The sequence below is a fragment of the Pinus tabuliformis genome, chromosome Q (genome assembly GCF_031772625.1).
Source record: "Pinus tabuliformis cultivar Carrire ecotype Pingquan chromosome Q, CPIR1, whole genome shotgun sequence".
In the NCBI taxonomy this organism is placed as follows: domain Eukaryota; kingdom Viridiplantae; phylum Streptophyta; class Pinopsida; order Pinales; family Pinaceae; genus Pinus; species Pinus tabuliformis.
Window position 1 is genome coordinate 587,571,209 of NC_142296.1, and position 26,371 is coordinate 587,597,579.

At 37.5% G+C, this 26,371-nt stretch overlaps 1 protein-coding gene across 1 annotated transcript in view; it reads left to right on the top strand.

The window, feature by feature from the left end:
• Positions 1–25,858, top strand: part of LOC149220824 (rho GTPase-activating protein 1-like) — a 67,403-nt gene extending 41,545 nt beyond the window's left edge. Inside the window, exons 4-5 of the mRNA XM_089384929.1 lie at positions 24,546–24,776; positions 24,906–25,858. Coding sequence (XP_089241055.1) covers positions 24,546–24,776; positions 24,906–25,610 — 936 coding nt within the window. The 3' untranslated portion in view covers positions 25,611–25,858. The remainder of the gene's footprint in view (positions 1–24,545; positions 24,777–24,905) is intronic.
• The last annotated feature ends 513 nt before the right edge of the window (positions 25,859–26,371 follow it).

The following is a 26,371-nucleotide window of genomic DNA, read 5'->3' on the forward strand; positions in this document are numbered from 1 at the left end:
TTGAGAAAAATAATTGTGTAAATATGTCTGTTGTGTTTTTATCTCTGCGTTTTATTTCGCTACTTATCAGTTAAGAGATTTTGTGTATTTGTGAAAGGAAGTTTGGTTTCAGTGTTGGTTGCCTAGTTTTTTAGTTATTCACCAAGTATTTTTTAGTATTCTCAATTGTGGAAATTTAACAACACATGAGTATGTCTTTACTATAACCGGGTTGGGATCTTGTCGAGTTGTGATATTAACTGAATCTTGTGTTTGTGTCCACCTCATTGACTTGGATTTTTTCAATTGAACAATTCAATGCTTTGTTTTTGGTAATTTTTTTTTAACTTGTCTTCCAATGACTCCTTTTCACCTTTCAACTTCTCAATTGATGTGATCAAGTTTTGACTATGATTCTTGAGGTGAGAATTTTCTTCGTTTTTATCTATGATAACTTTGACTATTTTTTGCAACTTTTGCATTGATTTTTGATTATCTTGAATGATCACCTTTGATATATTGTTAAGGTCTTTTGATGTTAGTGAATTTGACTCCAATGTAATGCCCTATAATACTATTTTTTTCTTTTTGTAGGAGAATGTGAAAAACTTCTTTGTATTTAAGGTGAAGCCTCCTAGTGGTTCCACCAAGGATGAACCCATAATTATGTCACTCTCTTCACAAAATAAGGATCTAACAATGAATTGTGATATAGAAGTATAATCTCCAATGTTTAGTTGTAAATTGCTCATGTCATATTGTTTTTCATCTCATGAGTCTATCTTTTCAATTATATTTGACTCGGGAATCACTAAGTGGTTAGCAACTTTAGCACATTCGGTAGTAATATAATTGTTATATATAGTATGATCAATAGAAATATCAATATCTTTTCTTTTAAGTTCCCCCTTGATTCTAAGTAGCACTGGAATTCATTTTTTTTGAGTTTTTAGGTAATCTTCCTTTTTCCTCATTAATAAACTCATTTTGCTTTGGTCAAAGATCTTGTAATAATTCAATTAGGCTTAATTAATTTGACTCCAATGTAATGTCCTATAATACTATTTTTTTCTTTTTGTAGGAGAATGTGAAAAACTTCTTTGTATTTAAGGTGAAGCCTCCTAGTGGTTCCACCAAGGATGAACCCATAATTATGTCACTCTCTTCACAAAATAAGGATCTAACAATGAATTGTGATATAAAAGTATAATCTCCAATGTTTAGTTGTAAATTTGCTTATGTCATATTGTTTTTTGTCTCATGAGTCTATCTTTTCAATTATATTTGACTCGGGAATCGCTAAGTGGTTAGCAACTTAGCACATTCGGTAGTAATATAATTGTTATATATAGTATGATCAATAGAAATATCAATATCTTTCCTTTTAAGTGCCCCCTTGATTCTAAGTAGCACTGGAATTCATTTTTTTTGAGGTTTTAGGTCATCTTCCTTTTTCCTCATTAATAAACTCATTTTGCTTTAGTCAAAGATCTTGTAATAATTCAATTAGGCTTAATACTTTATTACTTAAATAACATTTTTATAGTATCCTTTAAATTGAACCTTCTTCCCCTTGAAACTTTGTACTTGGTGATTGTCTTGAAAAGAAGGCGAAAAAAGAAAAAATAGGAAATTTTTTTCCCTTGTATTTTATACTATACTCTTTAGTATATTCATTTTTCTTACTTCAAATTTTTCCTTTATTGCTTTGAATTGGACCCAAAACTTACTCCTTTTAATTCCACTAATTAATAATGGTGCCACAATGATACTTTCAATAATTGATAATGTGGTCAAAATAGTACTTTCAATATAATATTGTCTTAATTGACTTATATGATATGTATGATACCATTTAATTATAATTAAAATTGGATTAGTGTTTTCACATAAATTATTAATGTTATCAATCATGTCCCTTCAGTCATTTAATTAACACATCTTCACATCACAAGAATTACTCTTATGCCAAGTTGCCAACATTGGCGGCTCGAATGAATTCGTTGCTTGATTTGTTTAGTTATTAACTTATTGATCTTGTGGAAGGTTGCGATTGTCTAGATTGGCAAAATGACTTCTAGATGTACTAAAGTACATAGCCCTAATGGTGCATGCCAGTTACCTTCAAGCGTTCAAAGTTCTACAACTTTGCTCCTAAATGAAACATTTGATGTAAATAAAATGGGTTTTTTTAATATAATAGCAGAAGCCCTTCATAAAACTTAATAAAAAGGAAAATCATATCAAGCTTTTTCAGTCTTATGTATTTGTAAATTTCATAACATATTCAAGGCCAAATTGAAAGGAGTTGGTTATTTGAAGCAACAAGGTGGCCTCATATTACAAAATGTATTAAAAGCATTCTGGCTAGGAATATCTTAGAATTGAATTAGAGGTTAAAATTTATAAAAGTAAAAAGCAATTGTGGGTAGTGTTTCCTCAAAATCTAGCAGGCCTTGTGAGGCTGCCACTATCACGTTAGCACTCCACATCCTGCTCTTTAGTGGAATTTCATCTCACGAGACACTTCCTAGTATATATCGCCTAAGGGGATTCTAAGTCAGTAGGATCAAGGTGATGTAAAGGAGGCTTGATCAAGGTACTTTTCACTTGGAACCAGACACAATTCTTTGTATAAAGGAACAACGTACCAATAAAGAATCCTAAGAAATTGCACTTGAACCCTAGGGTTTCAAGGTATGTTTCAACAATAGCACATCTAGGCATACAAACACAAAGAAAAGGTTTGCTTTGAAAGATAGGATCAACAAATGGAATGACAAACCTTCAATTAGCCTTAAGTTGAAGCCTTTTTGCTAAAATAGGGCTTTAGAGACCTAAATTGCATAGGGTTGATGATGTTAGCCCTAATTAGGCAATCTCCACTAAGGGAAAGGCTAGATATTGAGTTAGCAAGGTCAAACAAGGTGGAAACAAGCCAAATTGGCTCCAACATTGATTTGAGGCATGCCCTAGTTGAATTTGGCCCTTGCCCTAGCCCTAATTGCTTGCCTTGAAGGGATGGAAATAGAAGAAAGAGAGGTAAAAGATCAATTTTCAAAGTTTTGATTGTCAAGAGGGATTCTAGTGCCTTTTTCCTGCTTGGGTGATGGAGTCTTAGGGACTATAACCATGGAAATATCAAATCTTTGAAGGGAGTAAGGGGGAGAACCCTAGCTTTCACTTTCTAACCCTAGCTAGCATTTTATGAGGGTGAGATTCACTAGAAGAAGGCTCTCTAGGGGGGTTTGTAGGGAGTTCAAGGATAAAAGATTCAACATGCAATAATTACCAAGAATTTAAAATAAACATATGCATTTAGACAGTGAACAATAGAAACCCTAGCAATATTCCATTACACACAAAACTCTAAAAGATATTTTGCAAAATACTCTCAATTTATCTAAGAACATGCCTTCTTTGAATCCCAAAATGATGTCTCCATAACAAATATTAGTCTCCAATACCCAAAATCCACATAAGATCACATCTCCACGAGTAGCAAAGTACAACAAAGCAAGTTGAGCCTCTTCTAAAGAGGTTGAAATCCACAAGTGTGATGATGAACAAATGAGAGGTGATCCTCTACTTATATGAGGTATATCACCTCTAATTATTGACTATGAGCCCCTAAAACGAGTTTGATTTTGAGTAGACATCGTTAAATTGGGTTACAAGCCAACCCACTAGCTCAACAACTAAATATGCTAATAGAATCCCACATGTGCAAGCCGTAAGCTTATAAAATGGATGGCGTCATGCCCTTTTAGGGCTCAAAATGCTCCGACAATGCACTGGAAGGGCTACAAAGGTCTCCAGGCATCATGATCATCCTCAATTTGAGGGAAGGTCCTCAAATCAAGTCTCAAAGCATCTTCACGTGTTCAAAATCAAGCTATGGGTGCCAAGTGGACAATGTCATGTGTGCTCTCTCTAGCGTTGGGGCCCCATTAGGTGCAACAAGGCCTCGTTAATCATCTTGGGGATGACCATCCTCATCTGGGCTCTGGATCAAGGCATTCCTATCAAGAAGTGTCAAGGCCAACCTGGGGGTATGTTGGGTCCACTAGTACATCATCAGGGATCTTCCATGCCAAGCAAGACAAGCTTAGCGTTTTGGCATCTTGGGGTGCTATGGGGTATACATCAATTGCTAAGATCATCAAAGTACCCAGTGCCTTGCTTCATAGGGGCAACGCTGCATTTGCAAGATCATCATGCTCTTTGGGAGCGTAGTATGGCCTAGGTATCATGTGGAGTAGGGTGCCCTCAAGGCCTTAACTGCATTGGACCACTTTGCAAAACCATCTCAAACTCAAGTGAAAGCAACCATTCATTAGAGACTAAGACCATAAATGCATCTAAATGGACCATACTTAAGTGTTAAAGGCATATTAATACTTCAAACCGAGATCACCTTCAAATATCTAACTAGACCAAGTCCCATAAAAGTGTTCCCTACCTTTGTAGGGGTGGCTAAGTAATCAACCCTATTAGGTGCTTCCAACCCCCAAGGGGAAATGGCATTTCCAAGGTTAACCGTTCAGTCCATGGGTTTAGTGAGAATAGATGGCAATGAAGGGGAAGGACTTCATGGCCAAGTGCCATGGTCAGGGGACCAACTAATGAGAGTCCACATCATGAGTGTATAGATGTAATGGAGGGAACAATCATGGAGGCATGAGTTACCCCTCTTGGATTGCTTTTTCCATCCCTATGGTGCACCTTTTACTTATTTTTGATAATGCTTTTTTAATTGGTGCAGAGCTAAAGGATCAAAGCTTGCTCTTCATGAGAATTTGTTTTACCCCTTAAGATGAGGTAGTTTCTCACTCATCAGGGTTGGGGCATGCAAGGGTTCCTTTTGAAGAGAATGAGCATCAAGTGCTCAAGAACAGGGTGATGGCTATGAGGGGGTGGAGCTCATGCTAGGGTTTTTCCCATGCGCTAACTTATGTTCCAACCATCTTTTGCTTTCTAACTTTTCTTTTTCTTTCATTGTGGCCATCTTATGCTTTTTCATTCTTTTAGTTGCACCAACCTCCAGGGAAATGTTTTTTGGCCCGACTCAAGGATGTGGATAGGTGAGTGCCAAATCCCAACAAACCAATGACAGTTAACTTGAAGGATGGAGGTGATGTCAAAGGAGATGCTGTATCATGGAAAATGTTAAGTATGGAAAGGGAGAATGGACACCCTACTTCAATCCAAGTTTTTCAAGTAGTGCCCCTCTTATGACCCTAAGGCCTTAGGGGAGGTCCCACTGGACTAGGGCTAAAGATTAACCCCCCTGGTAGGATGAGAGAACAAGTTACATTTAAGATCAATTAATCATCTAGATCACCCCTTATCCATACTAAAATGCCCAAAACAAAAGCAAAAAACTCAATTGCAAAATGGTCAAAGTACTTGCTAAGTGGTAGACCACCTTCATCCAAGCGGAATATTGGATGGTGCGAGGTGTATGACTGGTGTAGATGGTAGAGGAAACTAGCATATCATCATCAATTAGCAAATGTGTAGGGATGATGGCCAACTGGCTATTCAAAATAGAGGAAAAAGTTTTCTCTTATGGGGTTACACATTTTGGTGGGTAATAGGTAGCTCGGGCAGATGCATAGATGTCCACTATGAAATGTAACAATCCCCTAGCCCCTAGTTGAGGGGCGTTAGCACTCAACTCTACCACATTTGTCTCAGTGGTCGACTCACTCAGCAATCAAGGAATATATCATATCTTTTGATCATATACAAGAATCGATTACCCGTTGACTAGGTGTTGACTAGTTAGTCAATGTGTTTTCTGTCGACTACCCCTTAACCAAGTACACAGATTGATTGGTAAGTTGAACTCCTGTTTATCGTCTACATGAATTGGTTATTTGTCGATGGTATAAATAGAATTTCTATACGTCGTCTGCTTATCGAAAATATAACGAATTTGTTGTCTGTCGACTACTTTTCAACGAAATAATAAATTTGTTGTTTTATGATCGTCTACATGAATTGGTTATCCGTCGATGGTATAAATAGAATTTCTATACGTCGACTGCTTATTGAAAATATAACGAATTTGTTGTCTATCGACTACTTTTCAACAAAATAATGAATTTGTTGTTTTTCGATTGTCTGACCACTGAATACATGAATTCACTGTTTCATAATTGTGCCCACCAGACTCTAATGATAGTCAACAACATTTTGACAAGTCTTCAATATTTTTTAGGTGCATTACTATGCTCATTTTCTTTATTATAGTACCCCTATAACATAATTCAAATTTGTCATAAACACTTCATGCATACTACCATGCTATGCATCAATTAACATGTTCAAAATGACAATATAAATGTGTACAACACAAAGAATATGCAAACACCATGTACACGCATGAAATAACACATCATTAAGTATTTGAACACATAATAAATATGCTTATATTATGTAATTCACCGGCTAAATTTTGACCTTAGATTTTCCACCTATCCATAGACCTCACTGCTCTAAATCTCTTAGTAGTGGGTCACCCTTGAGCTGGGGCTATGACTCCACTAGGGCAAAGGCTCACCTAGAGCCAATTGCGATCATACATATACTGCCAAACAAGTACTAGGCTAGGTACCAACTCCAACAATTTTCCTAACTACAGTCCCACATCCTCCAACCTACACAACCTAAGGTTAATATGCCCCTTCTCTATCTTTGTAGTCCATCGCCTTGTGCCCCTACTCTTCTTGGGCTTCTAGCATAGACTAGTTAAAAAGTCTCAAAACACTGTAGCTCGGTGAGTTCCAATTGCCCTTAGGAATCTCCTAGGCACCCCTTAGGCCTCACATTGGAAAATTCTACCCAATCAATTCCCCCTTCAAGCTCCAACCTTACCCAAGGCGAGCAAGGAGAAATGGCCACAGAAATTCCACCTAGGAATTTAACATAGGTTTATTAGGTTATAGGCCAAGTAGCTATCCAAGCTCACTTAATGACCAATCCCAACACAAACCAACAAGCAATAAGGAAGCATGATAGTCTAATGGTGGTTGAATGATGGAACAAGATCTTGGCTACCATGGAAAACACATTTTAAGTACACATGAAGTCGTTTTCGCCAAATGTCTCTCAAAGAAATTAGCCCCACCACCTTGGAAGTCAATTAGACTATACCTCCATGCACTTTTAGACATAGGATAAAATACCAAGGTATGACTTAGGCTTATACCATGCCCTTTATGACTTCGGGTTATATTTGTAAAGTGACTATGGATATTTTATTATTTACTTGGCTTAGTAACCATGTCTTGGTTCCACTCCCTCAATTTTCTCTCTTGTAGAGTCCTAGCCCCTCCCATCTCTCATGTCTTTTTCGGTCGACAACAACGGTGTATTTTATAGCATGGGTGTGATTTCTATATTACATTGTTAGGCTCACTGGTGTTAATTGCATAGGCACTCTTGCCTCAAAAGATATAAACATTGGCCTACAGGCACCAAAACAAATATATACATGTGCACGTAAACCCAACGCAAACTGATTTATCAACCTAATAGAAATATATACAGATACAACATAAAGGTCATCGTAGGGGTGCTACATCAAAGCTTATTGGATTAGCACACTAAACTAGTTGAAATTAAAGTATCCAAGGTTGTTGGTATCTGTGATGCCATTCCCCAGTAATTGTTATGTGAATATCAATATATCTAGGTACTATTACAATAAAACATAGCACCCACAATGATACTTTTAAGCTATTTCATACATTTACGTATAAAGAAAAGTATTAAAGAATCCAAGATCTAAAGGAAAGTACCCTTCATAGTAAAGATTTTAGTATATTATCAAATCTGTTGTGACGAATTGTTCTAGTGGAATATCCATGACAATTTACAGATCATATTGGTATCATAACAATTTCCTTTGGGGTATTTTGTGGGAAGTTGCAGGGATACATAAATTAGTTTAAGAAGAAAGTCGTAGAACCCTAGCCATGGCAAATGAGTTTGTTCACAATAACCCCCAAGATCTAGCAGAAGAGAGATTTGCGAGGTTGGAAGCACAAGTTGCCAATATCAATCATGATATGAACCTCCTCGTGGTGGCTTTAGCAAGCAAAGATTGAACCATTTGGAGAGGCTAGAGGGTCTAACTCAAAGATCAGATTAGAGGGAAAATTAGGAGATAATGAAGACCCATAAAAGTAGTCAAGAAAAGAACACAAGAAAGGGTAGTTGAATTCTAGTGCCCTTAACCCTTCATAGTCACTATTCAGGATGGAAGCAAAAGTACCAAGGTGAGCTCAATGCGTTAGAATTGAATCATTAGTTGTAGCAATTAGAAGCTTATTTCAATGTACACCATATAGGTGAGGAACAAAAAATATCATTTGCCAGAATGAAGTTAGAGGGCCATGCGTTAACCTAGCAAGAATTCCATATGGAACCTCTAGGCTAGAGGGTGATCCACCCATAACTAGGTGGGAGGACTTCAAAACGCTCATTAAGTCCCAATTCTACTCCATTGGGTATGAAAAGTACCAATGGATTAGGTGTCACTATTTTAGGCACAAGCAAGGGCACAGTGTAGAGGAGTACACTACTACGTTTAGAAAGATGGTCGCCATGCGAATATGTTTCCCAAGAACCCAGATGTACTCTTCAAATATCTGGGGGGTCCACATAACCATCTATGAAAGGAAGTGATTCTTTCTAAGCCAAGGACAATGGACGAGGCATGCGTACATTCATAGTGTTTGGAAAGCATAAGCCACATGAAAGGCCGAAAAAGTAGTTCCAAGCAGAAAGATCACATAGAAGCTTCAAAGGAGGGGAGGTGTCACTATTTTAGGCACAAGAAATGGCATAGTGTAGAGGAGTACACCACTAAGTTCAGAAAGATCACCGTCATGTGAATATGTTTCCCAAGAACCCAGATGTACTCTTCAAATATCTAGGGGGTCCACATAACCATCTATGAAAGGAAGTGATTCTTTCTAAGCCAAGGACAATGGATGAGGCATGCGTACATGCATAGTGTTTGGAAAGCATAAGCCACATGAGAGGCCGACAAAGTGGTTCCAAGTAGAAAGATCACTTAGAAGCTTCAAAAGAGGGGAGGATGTTGAAAATGTAACTAGTGTTGATCTTCATAGTGTAATAGAATGTAATTTTTATCATTGACATATTTATTATATTCATTATTATTTTTTTGGTCAAAGCATGTTCTTCATGCTTATAGAGTCAAAAGAGTCAAAAAGAATTTATTGAGTCAAAAAAGAAAATGTATTCGAGTCAAGTCCTATTTGGACTTTTGTAAGAAAAGAAAAAGATTTTTATTTTGAGTCAAAGAGTCAACACAAGACCAAGTTGGCCCTCCTTGGACAAGTCTGTCTATGTGGCAACTATTTGACCGTCTTGAACAAGTATATTTTTGAGTCAACTTGACCTCTTGGATTCATTCACTCACTCATCACATCATCCATCAATTTCTGTGCCTAATCAAGAAGAAAGAGAGCCGAAGTCAAATGAGAGAGAAGAAAATCAAAGGAGAGATAAAATTCAGGGTTTTTGCCTTGTTTTGGCTCACACATGCGAAGATTCTATGGCAACTTTGAGGTAATTACAGTGCCAAAATTCGACCTCCACTGAAGGTCCAAAATTTTTTGTGTTTTGACCAAATTTCTGTGAGTTTGACCAACGTTGAATTTCATTGACTTTGACTTGTTGGAGGTGACTTGGAGGAGGGTTGACTTGGGATTCTTATGGCAGTTTTGGTCTTGGGTCTTGGATATCTCATTTTGATCTGATTCTATAAGAGAAGGATTGTTGGGTTCCCCCCTTTGTGGGGTTTTGCCCTGGCTTGGAGCCTAATTTTTGGTGTTCTTTGTCTCTTTGTGATCTTTATGTTTTGCACATTTGTATAATTACTTGATGAAGAAGATAATATAAGTAATAAGAAGCCAACAAATATTCACAAGTAATTATCAAGTTAAGAGAAATCAACCATTATCTTCAAGCACTTGGTTTCTCAATAGAGGAAGTGGAAGGGGGGGGATAAGAAGACAATAACCATTCCACATCAGTGTAAGGATCCTAGTAACCATTGTAACCATTGCAATATTAATGGTTACATTGAAGAAACGTGATGAAACCTACATTTAGAATTGATCCTAAAGTATCACAAGAAGGATATAAAGAAAAAGAATCTTCTAGCCACAAATTTGATCAATTAGGTTGAAAGTAGCTCCAATGTGGATGAGAAGATTTTTTTGCACATCAGTGAATAAGGAGGTGAATTGAGTAGCCTTCATCCCCAGGGAGAGAAGAAGATGACCAAACTCTTCCACATCAAGATCCAAGTCAAGAAGACCAAGATAAATGCTCTGTTTGACTTGCTCTGTTTGACTTTGATTCACAAACTAATCTCATCACAATGGATTTGGTCAACAAGTTTGGGTTGGAGGTTCATGATCATCCTAGCCCATATCCATTGGGATGGGTGGACAAGGATGCAACGATCAACATAGCGAGACAATGTAAGATTAGATTTGTTGTAAGTGTTGATTTTTTTGATGATGTGGAATTGGATGTAGTACCCCTTGATGTATGTGGAGTAGTGTTTAGAAGCCCTTACATGTTTATGAGGGATGCAATCTTCATGCAGAGAGCCAACCAATACCGCCTAATCAAGGATGGAAATTCTACATCATCAATGCACATAAAGGCAAGGCAAAAATCTCACTAGTAAGTGCCAACAAAGCCAAGAAATATAAAATGTGTTACTTTTCTTAAGGGAGAATCAACTAGGTGATGAATTAGTAAGAGTGAATCCTTGGAGGGGTGTACTAAAAAATAGAAACATCACTTGGAGGAGTTGCTACATGCATAGATGGGTGTTCCAAGAGCCTAAGGGGCTACCGTCTTAAGAGGAAGTGGAGCATAAGATACAATTATTACTTGATTTCCCATTCCCAAATATTGGGTTGTATAGACAGTTTGTTCTAGAAGTAATTGCAATAGTTGCTGGAGCATGGAGTGATTTATCCAAGCACCTCGCTTTGCGGGTCACCTATCATTATGGTACCTAGGAATGATGAGACTTGGATTATGTGTATTGATTACAAAGTGTTGAATTTACATTCAAGAATTGGTACCCTCTGCCCAAGATCGATGGTTTGTTAGACCAATTGCAACGTGCCAAGTACTTCAACCATCTAGATTTGAAATTAGGATACCACTAGGTTCGAGTCAAAGAAAAAGACATCTGGAAGATTTCCTTCTTGACAAGGCAAGGTTTGTATGAATGTTTGGTTATGTTGGTTGGTTTATGCAACACACTAACTACATTTATGAGACTAATGAATGATGTATTACACCCATATCTGGTTTCATTCTTTATAGTCTATTTGGATGATATACTGGTTTATAGTGCTACCTGGGAGGAGCACATCTCACATATTATGCAACTGTTTAGACTTTAGAGACTCTAAAGAATAACTAACTACTGGCTAGCCTCAAGAAATGTGAGTTTGCATAGCAACCTTTGGTGTATTTGGGGTATGTGATTGATGGAGGGGAGCTCAAGATAGATCTCACATGGAAGCCATCACGAAATGTCCAGTTCCTACAAATGTCATTGAAGTTAGGAGCTCTGTTGGGGTAACAAAGTACTTGCGGAAGTTCATAGCTTCATTTTTGTTGAAATTGTAACTAGGTTCGGTCTTCATAATGTATAGTTTGTCATTGATTATAACTTGTTAAGCATGTTCTTCATACTGGATTCAAAAGGATTTTATTTGAGAAAAATATTATAAGAAAGAATAATTGAATTGTCCCTCAAGTAGGCCAAGTCGGCCCTTCAAGAAGATAAGTCGACTTAGCTCAAGTGGCACCTTTTCACATGGACAGAAGGCTATATAATAGGCCTACTCACATTCCTTCATGGAGTATATCAAATCACTACATCTTTGAAGTTCTATATGAAGTAATCTGAAGTTCTTATCTCTCCTTCAAGCGAAGTTCTGGGTATGCATCCATCATACCTATACGAAGTTTTGGACAAATTTCTGTGGCAGCTTGAAGTTATACGAAGCTTTTGTGGTTGGAACAAAAGATAATTTTCAGAATCTTTTTGAGGACAAATCTGTAACTAACATTTGACATCTTGTAGATAGAATTAAAGAATACTTGCCTTGAATCTTGGAGGGTGGACTTAGCACTTGAAGGATGGCTATTTTTCTACTGTACTGGTCAGTTTGTCTATGACTTGGATCTCTCTCTTTGACAAAGATTCTATAAGGAAAGGATTGCTGGTTTTTCTCCTTGTGGGTTTTTCCCTAGCCACCGACCTAATTTCTGGCGTCTCGTCTTTTTGTGCATTGTGATTTCTACTGTCTTTATATGTGCATAATTGAATCTATAATTGCTTGATGACCTAATTGAATGAAGTTTATACTAAAAGGAAAACATATATAACTGTCACAGGTGATTATCATGATTAGAAATTCAACATTGCATTTGAATTTCAACAATTTTTAGTAATAGCTGCACCACCCCACAACATAACAACAAGCAATAAGAGTTTCTAGTGTGGGAAGAACCAACAAAATGCTTTCAATGAGCTAACAAGAAAGATCAATCAAGCACTAGTTCTCACATTACCAAACTTGCAGAGCCCTTCAAAGTAGAGACAGATGCAAGTGGGTATGTTATGGGAGTAGTCTTGATGCGAGGAGGAAGCCCTATTTACTGTCATTATAAAATATTCAGGTGGCAATTCTCAACTACCCTACCCATGACAAGGAACTCTACACTGTGGTTCAAGCTGTCAAGAAGGGAAGCACTCTCTGATGGGAAAGAAGATCATCATCCACATAGATCACTAGCCTCTATAGTATTTGTAGGCCTAGACTAAGCTACAACAAAACAAACATTTCAAGTAGATGGGGTTTTATAGCAGTTTCACCTAGTCATCAAGTACAAGAAGGGAAACACAAATAGGTTGGTAGACATGCTTTCAAGACCACCTACATCCGAGATTACAACTTTGGGAATTTTGATGCACATGGAGCCTTTTACCCATGATGCATATGGAGAGACACACACAAAAATATGAGGACTTGGAGGTGTTTTAGCAACTACAGGGCCAGATTCATGTAGAATATGGTGACAACAAGGTTAATTATCATCTCTAGAATGGGTTATGTCAGGAAATTTATTTACATAAATTGTGTAACATTTATTATCAACCCGGAGTTTGTAAACTCAATGTATGTGCAAAATTAGATTTGTAATATGATCTACCTTTCTAGAACTATCTATTTGCATAAACATAAATTCTATCCTAATGCCAATTTGAAATGAAATCTAATCTTCAAATCGAGTTTTATTGTAGCTTCAATGGTAGCAATGTAAGTCATAGGGTTTTATCTAACTATGTGGTTAGATGTCTCTTGTGACAATACTCTCTTCACTACTTCAACCAATAATTAGAAGAATCTACGCAAGTAATCATAAGCCATGCATAACAAAATCATAATTTAAAAGAATGCATTCAATTCAAATTCTAGACTAAGTAAAATATGAAATGTATAAGAGAAAAGTTCAAAGAAAATGATAAAACAAAAACAAGCTTAATCAATCCTAGCAATATTAATGTACTTGTCATCAATTATGCTATTAGGTATGGATTGTTACAAAGTCAGAAAGGCAGAAAGATTTTCTTATTCTTGATAATTACTTGTGATGTTCTTGATTTGTTATTACGATTATTTATATCTTCTTTCTTTTAGTTCATCAAGCAATTACCAAAGCGAAAGCACATAAAACAATGGACACCAGATGTAGGCACTATGCTAGGGCAAAACCCCCCTCAAGGGGAAAACCCAATCAAAATTCTCTTCCTTTCAATAGTATTCTTTAAGACTCTTCACCCTAGACAAAGACCAAACCTTCCCTCCACACCAAGTCAGCCTCCCAGATCTTCGACCTCTCTTCCAACAACTTCGACTATGTAGCAGCTTTCAGCATCAGGCAGCTTCTAGCATCAACAAAACTTGGAAGACTTCGATCTAGGGCATGAAATAGAGAGAGAGAGAGCACCAAAATTTGTTTTTTTTCTTCTCCTTAGACTCCACCCAACTTGCACTTCCTTTGGCTTCCCGGCTTCGTACTTTGCACTTCCTATCTTCCTTGGAGATATCGAGCTTGCTTGAGATGAAGTGCTCCAAATGAACTCGACTAGCTTCTATTTATCTGCTTCAAGGGAGGTCGAATTGATGTCCTTAGGCCGACTTGATCTCTTCTAGGCCGACTTGATGTGGAGGATACATAAATTACATTTGACTCAATACTTAACCTTTTTACATGATTCAAAAGCCCAAGAAGGGTCTCTTTAAAAGTACAATGACTCTATTGACTTAGAATCAATCCTAGAAGTCCTGAATGGGGACTTTGACCCAAGCATGAAACCCATGCTTTAATAAGTCACAATAATAATAATAAAAATTCTTTTCTTTATTCTTTTAACAAGTACATTACAAGATGACTCAAATATATTTAATGAAGACCGAACCTAGTTACATTTTCCAACACGGATCCCACTATTACCAGGTTATCCCCTTGCATCATTTTCCATGAACTATTGCTCATGTTGTTAGCAAGTTTTGATAGAAGGAAACACACCAAACTTGCATCAATGTAAAAACTATGGAGTGAGATTGCATAAGACCACCATGTTCTATTTGAAATGAGCTTAATTCTCCCAAGAACAAGATAACAAACTACTTTATAACATCATAAATTAAATGAAAACATACTATATCTAAAACTAGAGAAAACAACAATATGTGTGAAAGGAAATATCAAGAAATTTATTCTATTCCATCATAAATTGGACATATGCTCCAAGAGTCCTCCCTTTGGAATGGAGTGGGCACTCTTATTTATACAAAAATTAAGATAACCAACAATAAATCCAGATCCACATATCTGTTGTGCGATTACAACCGTTTACTAATAATTAAGAAGTAATATGTCTAAAACTCTTTCCACAAAGCTCTCTAAAATATTTGATAGTAAATTTTCCATGATTCTTCTCCATCCAAGGTATATGAGTGATCCTCCCAAATCCTCATCAAATCTTCAAGGGTTGAAGAGGAAATTCGAATTTGGATCTTAATGGTCAAATTTTGCATCGTTGGAATCTCCAAGTATACCTATAACCATTACCAAACTCACCCAACTTCAAAGATAAATGAAAACATGTTATTTTTCTAATATTTAATCATAAACCTATTTAAAAATACTAAAGTAAATGCATGGGAAATATTGAGCTTAATCCCACATATAAGTATAAAAATGTTGTAAAACAAGGTTATGGAAGTGTAGAAAATGATAAAAGTCAAGGGAAATGTTATAAAAAATGGTAAAAAGGTTGTGAAAATATTGCCATTTTCATGATTCAATAGGTTACTCTACAAGTTGGACAAGCTCTATGTTCCTAAATTGGAAGATTGTAGCTTATTAGAGAGGCTCACACCTCCAAGGTTGCAAGACATTTTGGTGTTGGTGAGACAGTTGCCAACTTACAAAGGTATGTGTATTGGCCTATAATGCAAGATGATGTAGCACAATATATTAGAGGATGTATGCTTTGTTGTACTAGCAAGCCCAATAACAAGAAGCAAGTTCTATACCATCCCTTACGTGTACCTTCTCAACCTTGGGAAACCATTTCATGGATTTTGTATAAGGTTTACCAATCAATAGGAAGGGACATGACTATTTATTTGTGGTAGTTGATAGGTTCAACAAGATGTGCATTTGCATGCCCTGCAAAAAGACCATCAAAGGACTAGTAGTAGTAAACATGTTCTTTGAACAAGTCTGGGTGCACTTTCAGATACCAAGGAGCATCGTCAAATATACCAGATTTCTCAGTGCATTTTGGGCTACATTGTGGGAGAAAATGGACACTAAGTTGAAGATATCTACATCATGCCATCCATAGACAGATGGGTAGACACAAGTAGTCAACAATACTTTGGTTGAATTTTTGAGGGGTTACAATTAGAAGCATCTGAAGACTTGGGATGAAAATTTGATCTCTATACAACATTCTTATATAGAACAATCCACACTTCTACTAGTAAGTCACTTTTTGAAACATGCTTTGGATATTTTTCATCTTCACTCTTGGATGTTTTATATGGTTAACGAGGAGTAAGGGAGGACCTCATAGGAGATGCATTGAGAGCAGAGAAAATTGTTGAGAAAATTAGGTCGATCCATTTGCAAGTAGAGAAAATGTTGAAGAAATCACAAGAGAAATACAAGGTCAAACATGATCAACACAGAACAGATGAAATGTTCAGAGTGTGAGACAAAGTTTGGTTACAATTGAACAAGGAAAGAGTACAGGGTCCTGTTAAGGAGATCAAGGCTCTGTATTATGGTCCTTTTGAGATATTGGAAAATGACAAATTCAATCTACCCCCATATATGCACATTTACTCAGCAATGAATGTGGAGAATCTCAAACTGTGAGTCTTCCATCTTGGATTAGGAAGAGGAGCAGGTTTTGCCTTCTACAACAGACTTAGCACTAGATGCTCAAGCAAAGTTGGCAGAGGACATAGGTTTGTAGAAGAGGTCCAAAACTACAACACAGGGGCAACATGACCTTTGGCAGTTTGGGTTCAAAAGACAACTTCTGGGCAAAGCACTAGATGCTCAAGCAAAGTTGGCAGAGGACATAGGTTTGTAGAAGAGGTCCAAAACTACAACACAGGGGCAACATGACCTTTGGCAGTTTGGGTTCAAAAGACAACTTCTGGGCAAAGCAAAGTTGTATTCCAGGGAGAAGGTAGAGGAAAAATTTCCTCACCTCATTTAGTAAATCTTTTGGTGACCAAAAGTCTCCCTAAACAGAGAGTTATGATCTGGATTGAATTATTATATTATTTGTCATCTGCCTCAATGCTTCCAAATTGGAAAAAATTGAAGGAATTGATTTGTAGGGTTCAAAGGACAACTTCTAGGCAAAGCAAAGTATTATTCCAGGGAGAAGGTAGAGGAAAAATTTCCTCACCTCATTTTGTAAATCTTTTGGTGACCAAAAGCCTCCCTAAACAGAGAGTTATGATTTGGATTGGATCATTATATTATTTGTCATCTATCTCGATGCTTCCAAGTTGGGAAAAATTGGAGGAATCAATTTGTAGGTCCCTGTTAAGAAAATTGTGGTTTGAAACATTTTGGAGCAATTTTGAGGCATCAAATGACATTTTTGGGAGTCAAAACTCTCTTGGCTTTAGAGAAAACCTGTTGATGTTGATCTACATTCAGAGCGCTTTGCAACCGTGTTGGCCACCATGCTACAAGAGGATGCCACATCAACCCTTATTACTTAGTCATGTGGGGTTAGACACATGTGGAATTTCAGGAAGGTTCTAGAATGTCCAAAACTGTAACTCTAATTGAGGGTTGAGGAAGTCGAAAACCTCCACCCAAATTATCATAAGACAGCGTTAAATATCAGATTACTAGGAGGAGAAGGGGTTCCATTATATGTCATTGTATTTGTTCCATAGTTGAGCAGAGCATCTAGCAGTGGGAAGCCAGAGAGTAGAACAGGGGCGTAATATTCTGTAGCAGCTGTGTAGGCCATAAGTCTTCAGTAACTCCATTGAGAGTACCTCTTTCTTTGTACTTACCTATTTCCATACTAGAGAAAAGAGAATAGAGTGGTCTTGCCTTCTAGTTGTGTTTTCCCCTGTATGGATTTCCTAGGGTAAATCTTGTGTTTGTTTGTGGAGGGTGCGTGTGTATTCTTTTATTTTCTATTTTTCACATTTCAGCTATTTCATACATCTAAGCATAAAACTAGTAATTAAAGAATCTGAGATTTAAAGGAAATTAACCTTCATAGTAATGATTTTAGTATTTTATCAAATCTGTTATGACGAAAATATTCTAGTGGAATATCCACGACAGTTAATAGATTACATGGAAAATGTGAAAGGATGAAATATGTCAAATGAGAGGTTAGTTATGAAGGAAAATGTATATGAAAATGGCTGAAAAGAATCTTGCACCCTTTGGGAGTGGGTAAATAATGGAATATAGGCATAATATGAATTATTTCTAGGTAAATTGATAGTGTGATGAAATAATGGATGGTACCTAGGTAAAATGACAGAGTAATAACAAAAGGGGGGTACCACTAGGAAAGTACCCCACCAAGCTGGAAGACACGACTACTAGGAATAATACTTGAACCCATCATGCAATGACCAAGTGTGAGGCAATGATTAGAACATTATGAGCACAAGAGAAAGATAATATGAGAATTCTCCACCAATAATCAACCATGGAGTAGCACCTGTAAGACGACGAAGATACGTGATATGCCATTGAAACAACCTCCGCCAAAGGTACAAACATGACCAATCAATCTGATAAAGCTGAAATGAATAAATAGCATGACATAATACTGCCGAGTCATCCTGTAAGAATGTCACCTTCCCCCTTGGTTGGCCAAGGGTCAGGTAAGCTACAAGGGTAGTGCCAGAATAACATATACAGTATGATAATACCCCCTAGTTGTGTAACTGGTAAATAGGAAGTCCATTAGCATCATCCTGCAAGGTGTCATGAAACGGTCCTTGGAGATCTCATCCAATACATTGTGTAACAGATACTAATGCATGATAGATAAGATAAGATAATAATATTTATGTCCAACTAATGACCACAAAGTAGGTCAAAGGGACTGTTGAGTACAATGATGTCCATAAAATGCGGGAGAACCAAATGGTCTCCTATAAAAAATACAATGCATGAATATAAAAGGTACAATGCAGGAACATAAAAGATACAATGTATGGAATGCCTTGACGGAGAAGATCCAGGGGCTAATGGGTCTGAGGATCAGACCCATCTCTCCTAACATCCGAGGCTGACTGAAGAACACTGAAAAAAATTCCACAAAGTTTGCTGGCCTGATGAAGGGCCAGTGGGAGGTGCGGACTGTCCACTAACTTGTTGTCTGGGGGAGTTTGCGCACTGCTGAGGTCTGGAGGACCTAGTCCGTCTCCCAGGGACAGATCTGAGACGGTTTTGCTGCTGATAGAAAGAAACTGCGCATGCTGACCAAAAAATGTTCATGCTTCCCTGTTTTCGTTCTTCATTATCCTCTTGTCATCTTTTTTTTTTTAATCCAGAACTAAAAATCTTTATTTATATAAAGGCTATAGCTAATGCTACAACCGAGTACATGGGGCTGCTTCAAGATGTTTAGAGCTGATCACAAGATAGCTATTTCTGCCTACATAGCGAGTTTTACATGCAAGACATTCCGGATTTCCCATGCAAGACATTCCGGATTTCCCATGCAAGACATTCCAGGTTTGCTTCCTAGCCTGAGACGAGGAATTTATAAAGGCTGTAGCTAATGCTACAACAGAGTACATGGGCCTGCTTCAACATATTTAGAGCTGATCACAAAATAGCTCTCTGCCTACATAGCAAGTTTTACTACATTTCGCATGCAAGACATTCCAGATTTGCTTCCTAGCCTGAGACACGGAATTTCTAATCCTAACATCAGTGTAGGGAGAGTAGTGCTTCTTGACTTCCATAGAATCCTTGAGTTTTTGCATGGTTTCCTCTTCTTGAGCATCATCCTGAATGGAGTTCACAGGGGTTTTGTTATTCGAGGCTATTGAGAAAGCATCTTTGTGCATGTTGATCACTAGATTTCTAAGCATGTTACACTTTGCCTCAAGATCACCGTCCTCTACTTGATCAGCTCGCAGTTTCATTAGGGAAGCATGCTGAGTAACACAGGTTCATTTTCATGAACTTTTGTGGTGACTGAAAACAGTGAGGTCCTATTACAGTGGATAAAGTCCTCTTGCATCCTCAAAACGTTTTTAATGGCCATCATATCCCTGTGTTCCATTGTTGCACCCACAATACTAGAGTGAAAAGTCCAACGAACAAGGCAACAAATACCAGAACTGAGCCAGAGATAATTACTTACACTCAAAATATAAGGCCTGAACGAGGACAGAGCCACAAAACCCGTCCATTGTAAAAATTGCTGGCTAAGTGAAGGCCTTGAACCAAAGTTTCTTGCCAATCCAGTTAAAGCCTTTGACAGAGTCCAATTCAGACAGGAAGTGCTCTGTATAACAACCTAGAGACAGACCAACTATCCAAATAACCATAACAGTCACCAGACTGAAACCACAGCCAGACCATTACTGAGGGGAAAATTGAATCCAAGCCTACTTTAAGCCTTCGTCAAAGAACCCAATTTTGAAGAGTCATTGCACTGCGCACCATCCAATAGCTAGCTGGAATAAGTTATCCAAAAGACTCTGCTAGTTAGTAAACAGAAATCATAATCAGGTTGCTGCTGAGAGGAAAACCAAGGCCAGGCCAACATTAATCCCTTGGGAAAGAGCCCAATTTAGAGAGGACACAGCTTTTGCAACAGCCCAGAACAGGACCAAAGAATCCAAGGGACCACGAGGATTGCAAAAATGAATCCATACCCAGAATAAACAGGCCGTCCTCCTACTAGATAAGATGAACAATCTGGAATCCCAAGCAAACCGCTGAAAACAAAGCATGAAAATCACCAGAATATTATTGGTCCCAAGGTGATGGCCAAGCTAGTAGCTATTCCTGATTCCCTTGTGTAGCAATATCCACCACACTTGTGGACATCTATTCTACAGCATTCAATATTCCAGAGCAGATTGAGCATTCACATATGAGACAGTGTGGGAGCTTTCATTCGTGCTCTTGTTTCAAAACAGTGGAGATTGATTACCATATTTACTTGAGGTGAAGTCCTGGCCGCAATTAATTTCTTGTCAACCATATTAACTGATCATTTATGGGATGTTCCATATATCTCGCTCCTCCCTTCCCCCAATTCCTCCCTTTCCCAATTTGCCCATGGTTAGTTCTGTGGCTCTTTTGGCCAATTTATCAGCCTCTTTGTTGAATTCTCATTTGGCAGGATAAAATGAAATGGTGCTAATTGTTATTGCCTCTTTGGTTGCTTGTCCTATGACTTTGGTCAGCCTACTTTCCAGCAGATAAGACTTTCCCGACATTACATTAATGACCAACATAGAGTTTTCCACTACAATTAACAAGGTGACCTGTTAACTCTTTCGCTAAGACCAAACCTATTAGAACTCTTTGGCTAAGATCAGACCTCTTAGAAGAGCATAGGATTCTTTCCCATTGTTTGACAGTGCTACTAGGCCCCATGTATAGGTTACTACCTGTGTTTCCCTTGGATTTAAAAGTATTCCCCATGCTCCTGCCACCCATATTATCCTCTTGTCATCTCCATTTACTCAAATTTTTTAAATTGGGATGGGGCATCTGTTTGGCCATTTTTCTTAGGATTGAGAAGAATATGTATTAAATTACAAATCCTTTGTAGTCTATGCTGGCTACCTTCAGGTGTTCAAAGTCCCACAACTCCCTATGCAGGTACCTTGAAGCAGTGAAGAAAAACTAAGAATACAAATTCAATGTGTGTCACAATGTTGCACGTAGAAGTTTTACACACCTTGCAATTTTTAGAAGGCCACCCAACTGACATTATGGATAAATGTGTACTGTATGTGTGAATTAATGCTAAATTATGGCTATTCTTTACCCACAGATTGACTCCATTAAATGAGGGCAAGTGATCAATGATTCCAACCATAGTTTTAAAAACCAGAACCAGTGACTGGACCGGTCCACCTAATAAACTGGGTTTCAAACTGGAACCGGTCAAACCAGGACTAGTCAGATCTCAATGAACCGGTTTTTAAACAAATACATCAAATAATTAATTTTTAATGAAAAAAACTATTTTTAAGAATTAAAACCATGATTCCAAGCCAATAGAGACAAAATATGCAAATTTTGTTCATCTATATACCATGTAAAGGTGAATATATCAAAATGTCACTGAGTGCAATACATATCATCGACAAAATACATAAGCAATGAGGCTCTAAATGGCTTCTAGAGTCTGAAAACGACGCTCTAAGCTATGGGGCCACTGACCTACTACAAGTCTACATATCAGTGATCAACAACATGATCACTCCTCATCATGATCAAACTCATCACCACTACTAGACAAGGGATCGTTATCATGAGCTACATAAATAATATGACTCAGAGTTTGAGGACTCCTAAAACTCCTCTACAACTTTATTAGTAGTAGTAGCAGCAAAAATAGACATCAAAATTACAAATCAGTGATCAACATGGTCACTCATGATACTCATCATTGATTCAGTGCTACTAGAAATGGGATCATCAACAAGAGTTACATAAACATCATCTAGCTCAAAGTCTTCAGACTTGGATTACTCGACCTTTTAAGTTATAACATGATAGAAATTGAAAAAAATTAACATGCCTAACCAATGATTTTGGTTTGAGTGAAGGTTTCATCTCCTCAACCTTATAATGTGGTAGAAAAAGATTAGCATGCCTAACCAATTGTTTTCCTTTGAGTGAAGGGTACATTCTTGTTAAGGCCATGGTATAGGAGTTCAACAATCAATACCACCAACATCAACAAAGTTCAACAAACAATGGCACCAACATCAAAGTTCTTAAAGGACTTTATGCTCTTGATCAAGTGCCAATTTCATACCCTCACACATTATAGAATCAAATGGAAACATTGCAAACCCTCAAACCTTGAAATCCTGAAAACCATCAAGTCTGCTGAATTTTGAGTAAAATCTAAAATTCTAGGTTCTTCATATGAAATCCAATGAGGTTGAAACCACTCTCAAACGCCCTGAGACATTTCATGGTAATGTTAAAAATTTAAGTAAAATGATTCCTTTTACTTTAAGAATTTAACATTACCATTAATTGCGAACATGCTAGGGTTGAGATGTGTCAAGCAAATGAGAGGGTAGGCATGCTTTTCTTGGAGGGGCTATGTTTGGAGAAAAACAATCCTAAATTTCCCTCAAAACAGCTCCAAAACTCACAAAATTCAAAAATTGCATTCTGTGGGGTCCATAGCTGGCCTGGCAATGAACCGGCTGGTTCCGTCCTAAACCGGCTGGTTAGGGCTGGTTTTTGTGAATTTTGGGCGAAATAGACCCTTCAACCGGGTTTTTGTCCGGTTTGACCCTGTCGCCCAATGGACCGGCTGTTTTGACTGGTTTCCGGTTCAAGCCAGCCGGTTTTTAAAATTATGATTCCAATTTTATAGGCTACTTGTATTGTAATCAGAAGCATGTAAAAGAAACAGTTCTGTTCATGGGAAAAGCAGAATTAGCAAGGGGCACGGTAGTGAGGCTAATGAATGTACCTTAAAATGTAAATTTCCAACCAATTGTCTTCGGTCAAGATAAGTTTCCAAGACATATATAAAATAAGCAAAGAGAAAACAGTGTTTGCATTCCTAAACTATAGGAGAGGCAGGGAAAACAAGAACTTTGCATTCCCCATTTCCCTGGATCAAACTCTTCACAGTGATTTCTTCTCGAGGAGACACACAACAGCTCTGTTGTAGAGGTTTCTATCCCAAGTTGGTGAGCATAATCACAGAAGGGGAATGTACCTTCAGATGGGCAGATCCACACTGTTAAAAAATGATTGCCACTTTCCCCATTGGAACAGCTGAGGCTGTGGTTGTTTTTAAATTGCATTCAGAAACTTTGATGCTATTTTTAACGTGTTTCCCTCATTTGTGAACATGTTACCTACAGAAAACAAACAATTATTTTGCTCCAAGCACATTTCTCCATCATATGTTGTGTTATAAACTGGACACTCAATATAATTTGATTACACATTTCATTCATGGGAGAAAATGAGCTGTCTTCAATCTGAATTCAAATGGACATTGTATTCTTACAATTTTTACAAACAAATTTCAAAAACCTTTTGAACAGGTCTTTTGTGTGAGGGAAGCCTATAAAGGAATGTTGTGGGTGATGATGTCCTTCGATGGGGTCTCAATGAAATCGTCTTTCCTGTAGTCATGGTGTATTGATTAGCCTCTACTAAAAGCTTAATGAGCTCCGTCCACATCTTGTTCCTTTAAAACTATGAATCAATCCATTTGCAATCAAGATATTATTCCAACATTCCAACATGTAATGGCATCATCAAGTGAAAAATAAATAATGCAATGGAACCCAAAATCTGAACAAATTCTGTTTTTAAGAAAAATCAACCTCTGTAGTAAAACAAGTTCTTCTGCAAAAACATTTCCTTTTGTCAGAGGCCATTACATTTGAAGGAAATTTAGGTAAATAGTAAAAGCATGACAGTCAAAGACTTATCAATTCGACCTATCTGGGAGGTTGAAACTGTGTGCTGGTATTTAATCTGGAGGTTGGTGTTGCTAGCATGTTTGTCTTTTGATTTATTATTTAAAATAAGTCTTATCTATACCTAGCCTTGTAATGAATATACTGGCATAACTTTTGAAACATGACTAATATGTTTATGTTTCTTGCTACTGTATTGAATACTGCCGAGTTTTAATGTTGATCAACTCCCTGTAATTGCAGGCATGGTTCAGGGAGCTTCCAAGGGGGGTGTTAGACTCACTTACTCCTGAACAAGTAATGCAATGCAATACTGAAGATCAGTGTCTTGAACTGGTCAGGGGTCTACCTCCCACTCAAGCAGCTCTCTTGGACTGGGCCATCAATCTAATGGCAGATGTTGTACAAGAAGAGCAATACAACAAGATGAATTCACGGAACATTGCAATGGTCTTTGCACCCAACATGACCCAGGTAATGTTTGCATGCTACAGTCATGCAATTAATGCTTTGCTGGATCAGTGATCTAGGTTCTAAGAATGCAAAATGTTTATGATAAATATATGAAAAGTAATGCAATTTGGTTTGCATGTCTTCCTACAGATGGCTGACCCTTTAACAGCTCTGATGTATGCTGTACAAGTAATGAATTTTCTGAAGACTTTAATTATGCAAACTTTAAGAGATCGACAAGTGGCAGCATTAGATCCTAGACCAGACTCTTCTTGTAGAGATCCGTATGATGAAAATGATCATGATAATGCACCACTAGGGTTAAGGGCAAAACACGAACAAGGGCATAACATAGAAGATGATGAAAATGCATGTGGCAGTGTTGAGTCTCCTTTGGATGGCTATTCACATAGCACTGAGGATGAATCAGTTAATGATGTAGAGGAGAGCTTTTTGACTTTTGGTGAGAAAGATATCTCTGATGCAGATGGAATTCCCATTGACGGTAAAGTAGATGACTTCAGTCCAAGGGACAGTCTTAGTAACAAACTAAGGAAGACTAGAGGAATAGAGGGATTTAATGTATCTGATGTTTTTGGCATTAAAAAAGGTGCTATGATGTATAATTCAGAAAATGACCATGAGGGGGCAAGCACAAGTGAAGGTGATTCTGTTGTTATCAATGAGATTACAAGTGATTCATTTTGGAGGAACAATGCAGATACTGCCAAGGGAGCTGGGAAACAGTGTACTCAGTGCATGGTTCAAGTGATGCAGCCAACAGAGAAATCAAAAGGCAGGAGTGTCATAAACCAAATCAATCAGCAGATTGAACGAGCAGAAGCTTGGCGATGAATATGTACTTACATTGGTTTCATTTTTTTACAAACCTTATATGTTGTGTGATGAATTTGCTGTTTCTCATGGGAGGAGTCTTGGTATTTGACAGTTTTGAACAATTTGTGCTCAGTGTGTGGTTAATGGGCAGTGGTCTTGAATTCTTCTTTCTCAAGTAGACCAGTGCACAGCCAAGTCTTCCCATTGTTTCCTAATAACTATGTAACCTTTTGTAAATTATTTGATTATACCACACTTTGGTCCAATCGTAGCACATGATGGATGGCAATGTGTTAGGCTATTCCTTTTGATGCTTGTGTTCGTAGATTTCTTCTAGATTGGTTTGAAATGCATAATGATAATATACTATTCCTTTCTGTTTCTTCTTTATAAATAAGATTTGATCAAGGTCCTTAGTGTTGCTTTTCTTTCCATTGTTATTGTTTATCATCTTGGTCTGCAATATTCTGCATCGTTTTAAATCTCAAAATTATATGGCACGAGATCTGGTAGAAGATGAATAATTTTGAAACCGTTTGAAATGCAGAGCTATTTGTAATAATATTTATTTTCATGTGATTGCAGATCTAGCTTAGAGAGCATGTACTTAGTTTTGTATGGTAGGCAATGGTTGCCATTCCTTTTAGCACTAGTGTTTCAAATTGATTTGTTAATTTTATGGCCTTTATCTAGTGCTACAGTTTGGTTTTGTTTAAACTTGATCAGTTATTGGATGATTGGTAATTGGGGTTAGGGTTTGTTGAGTTATAAGATACTTG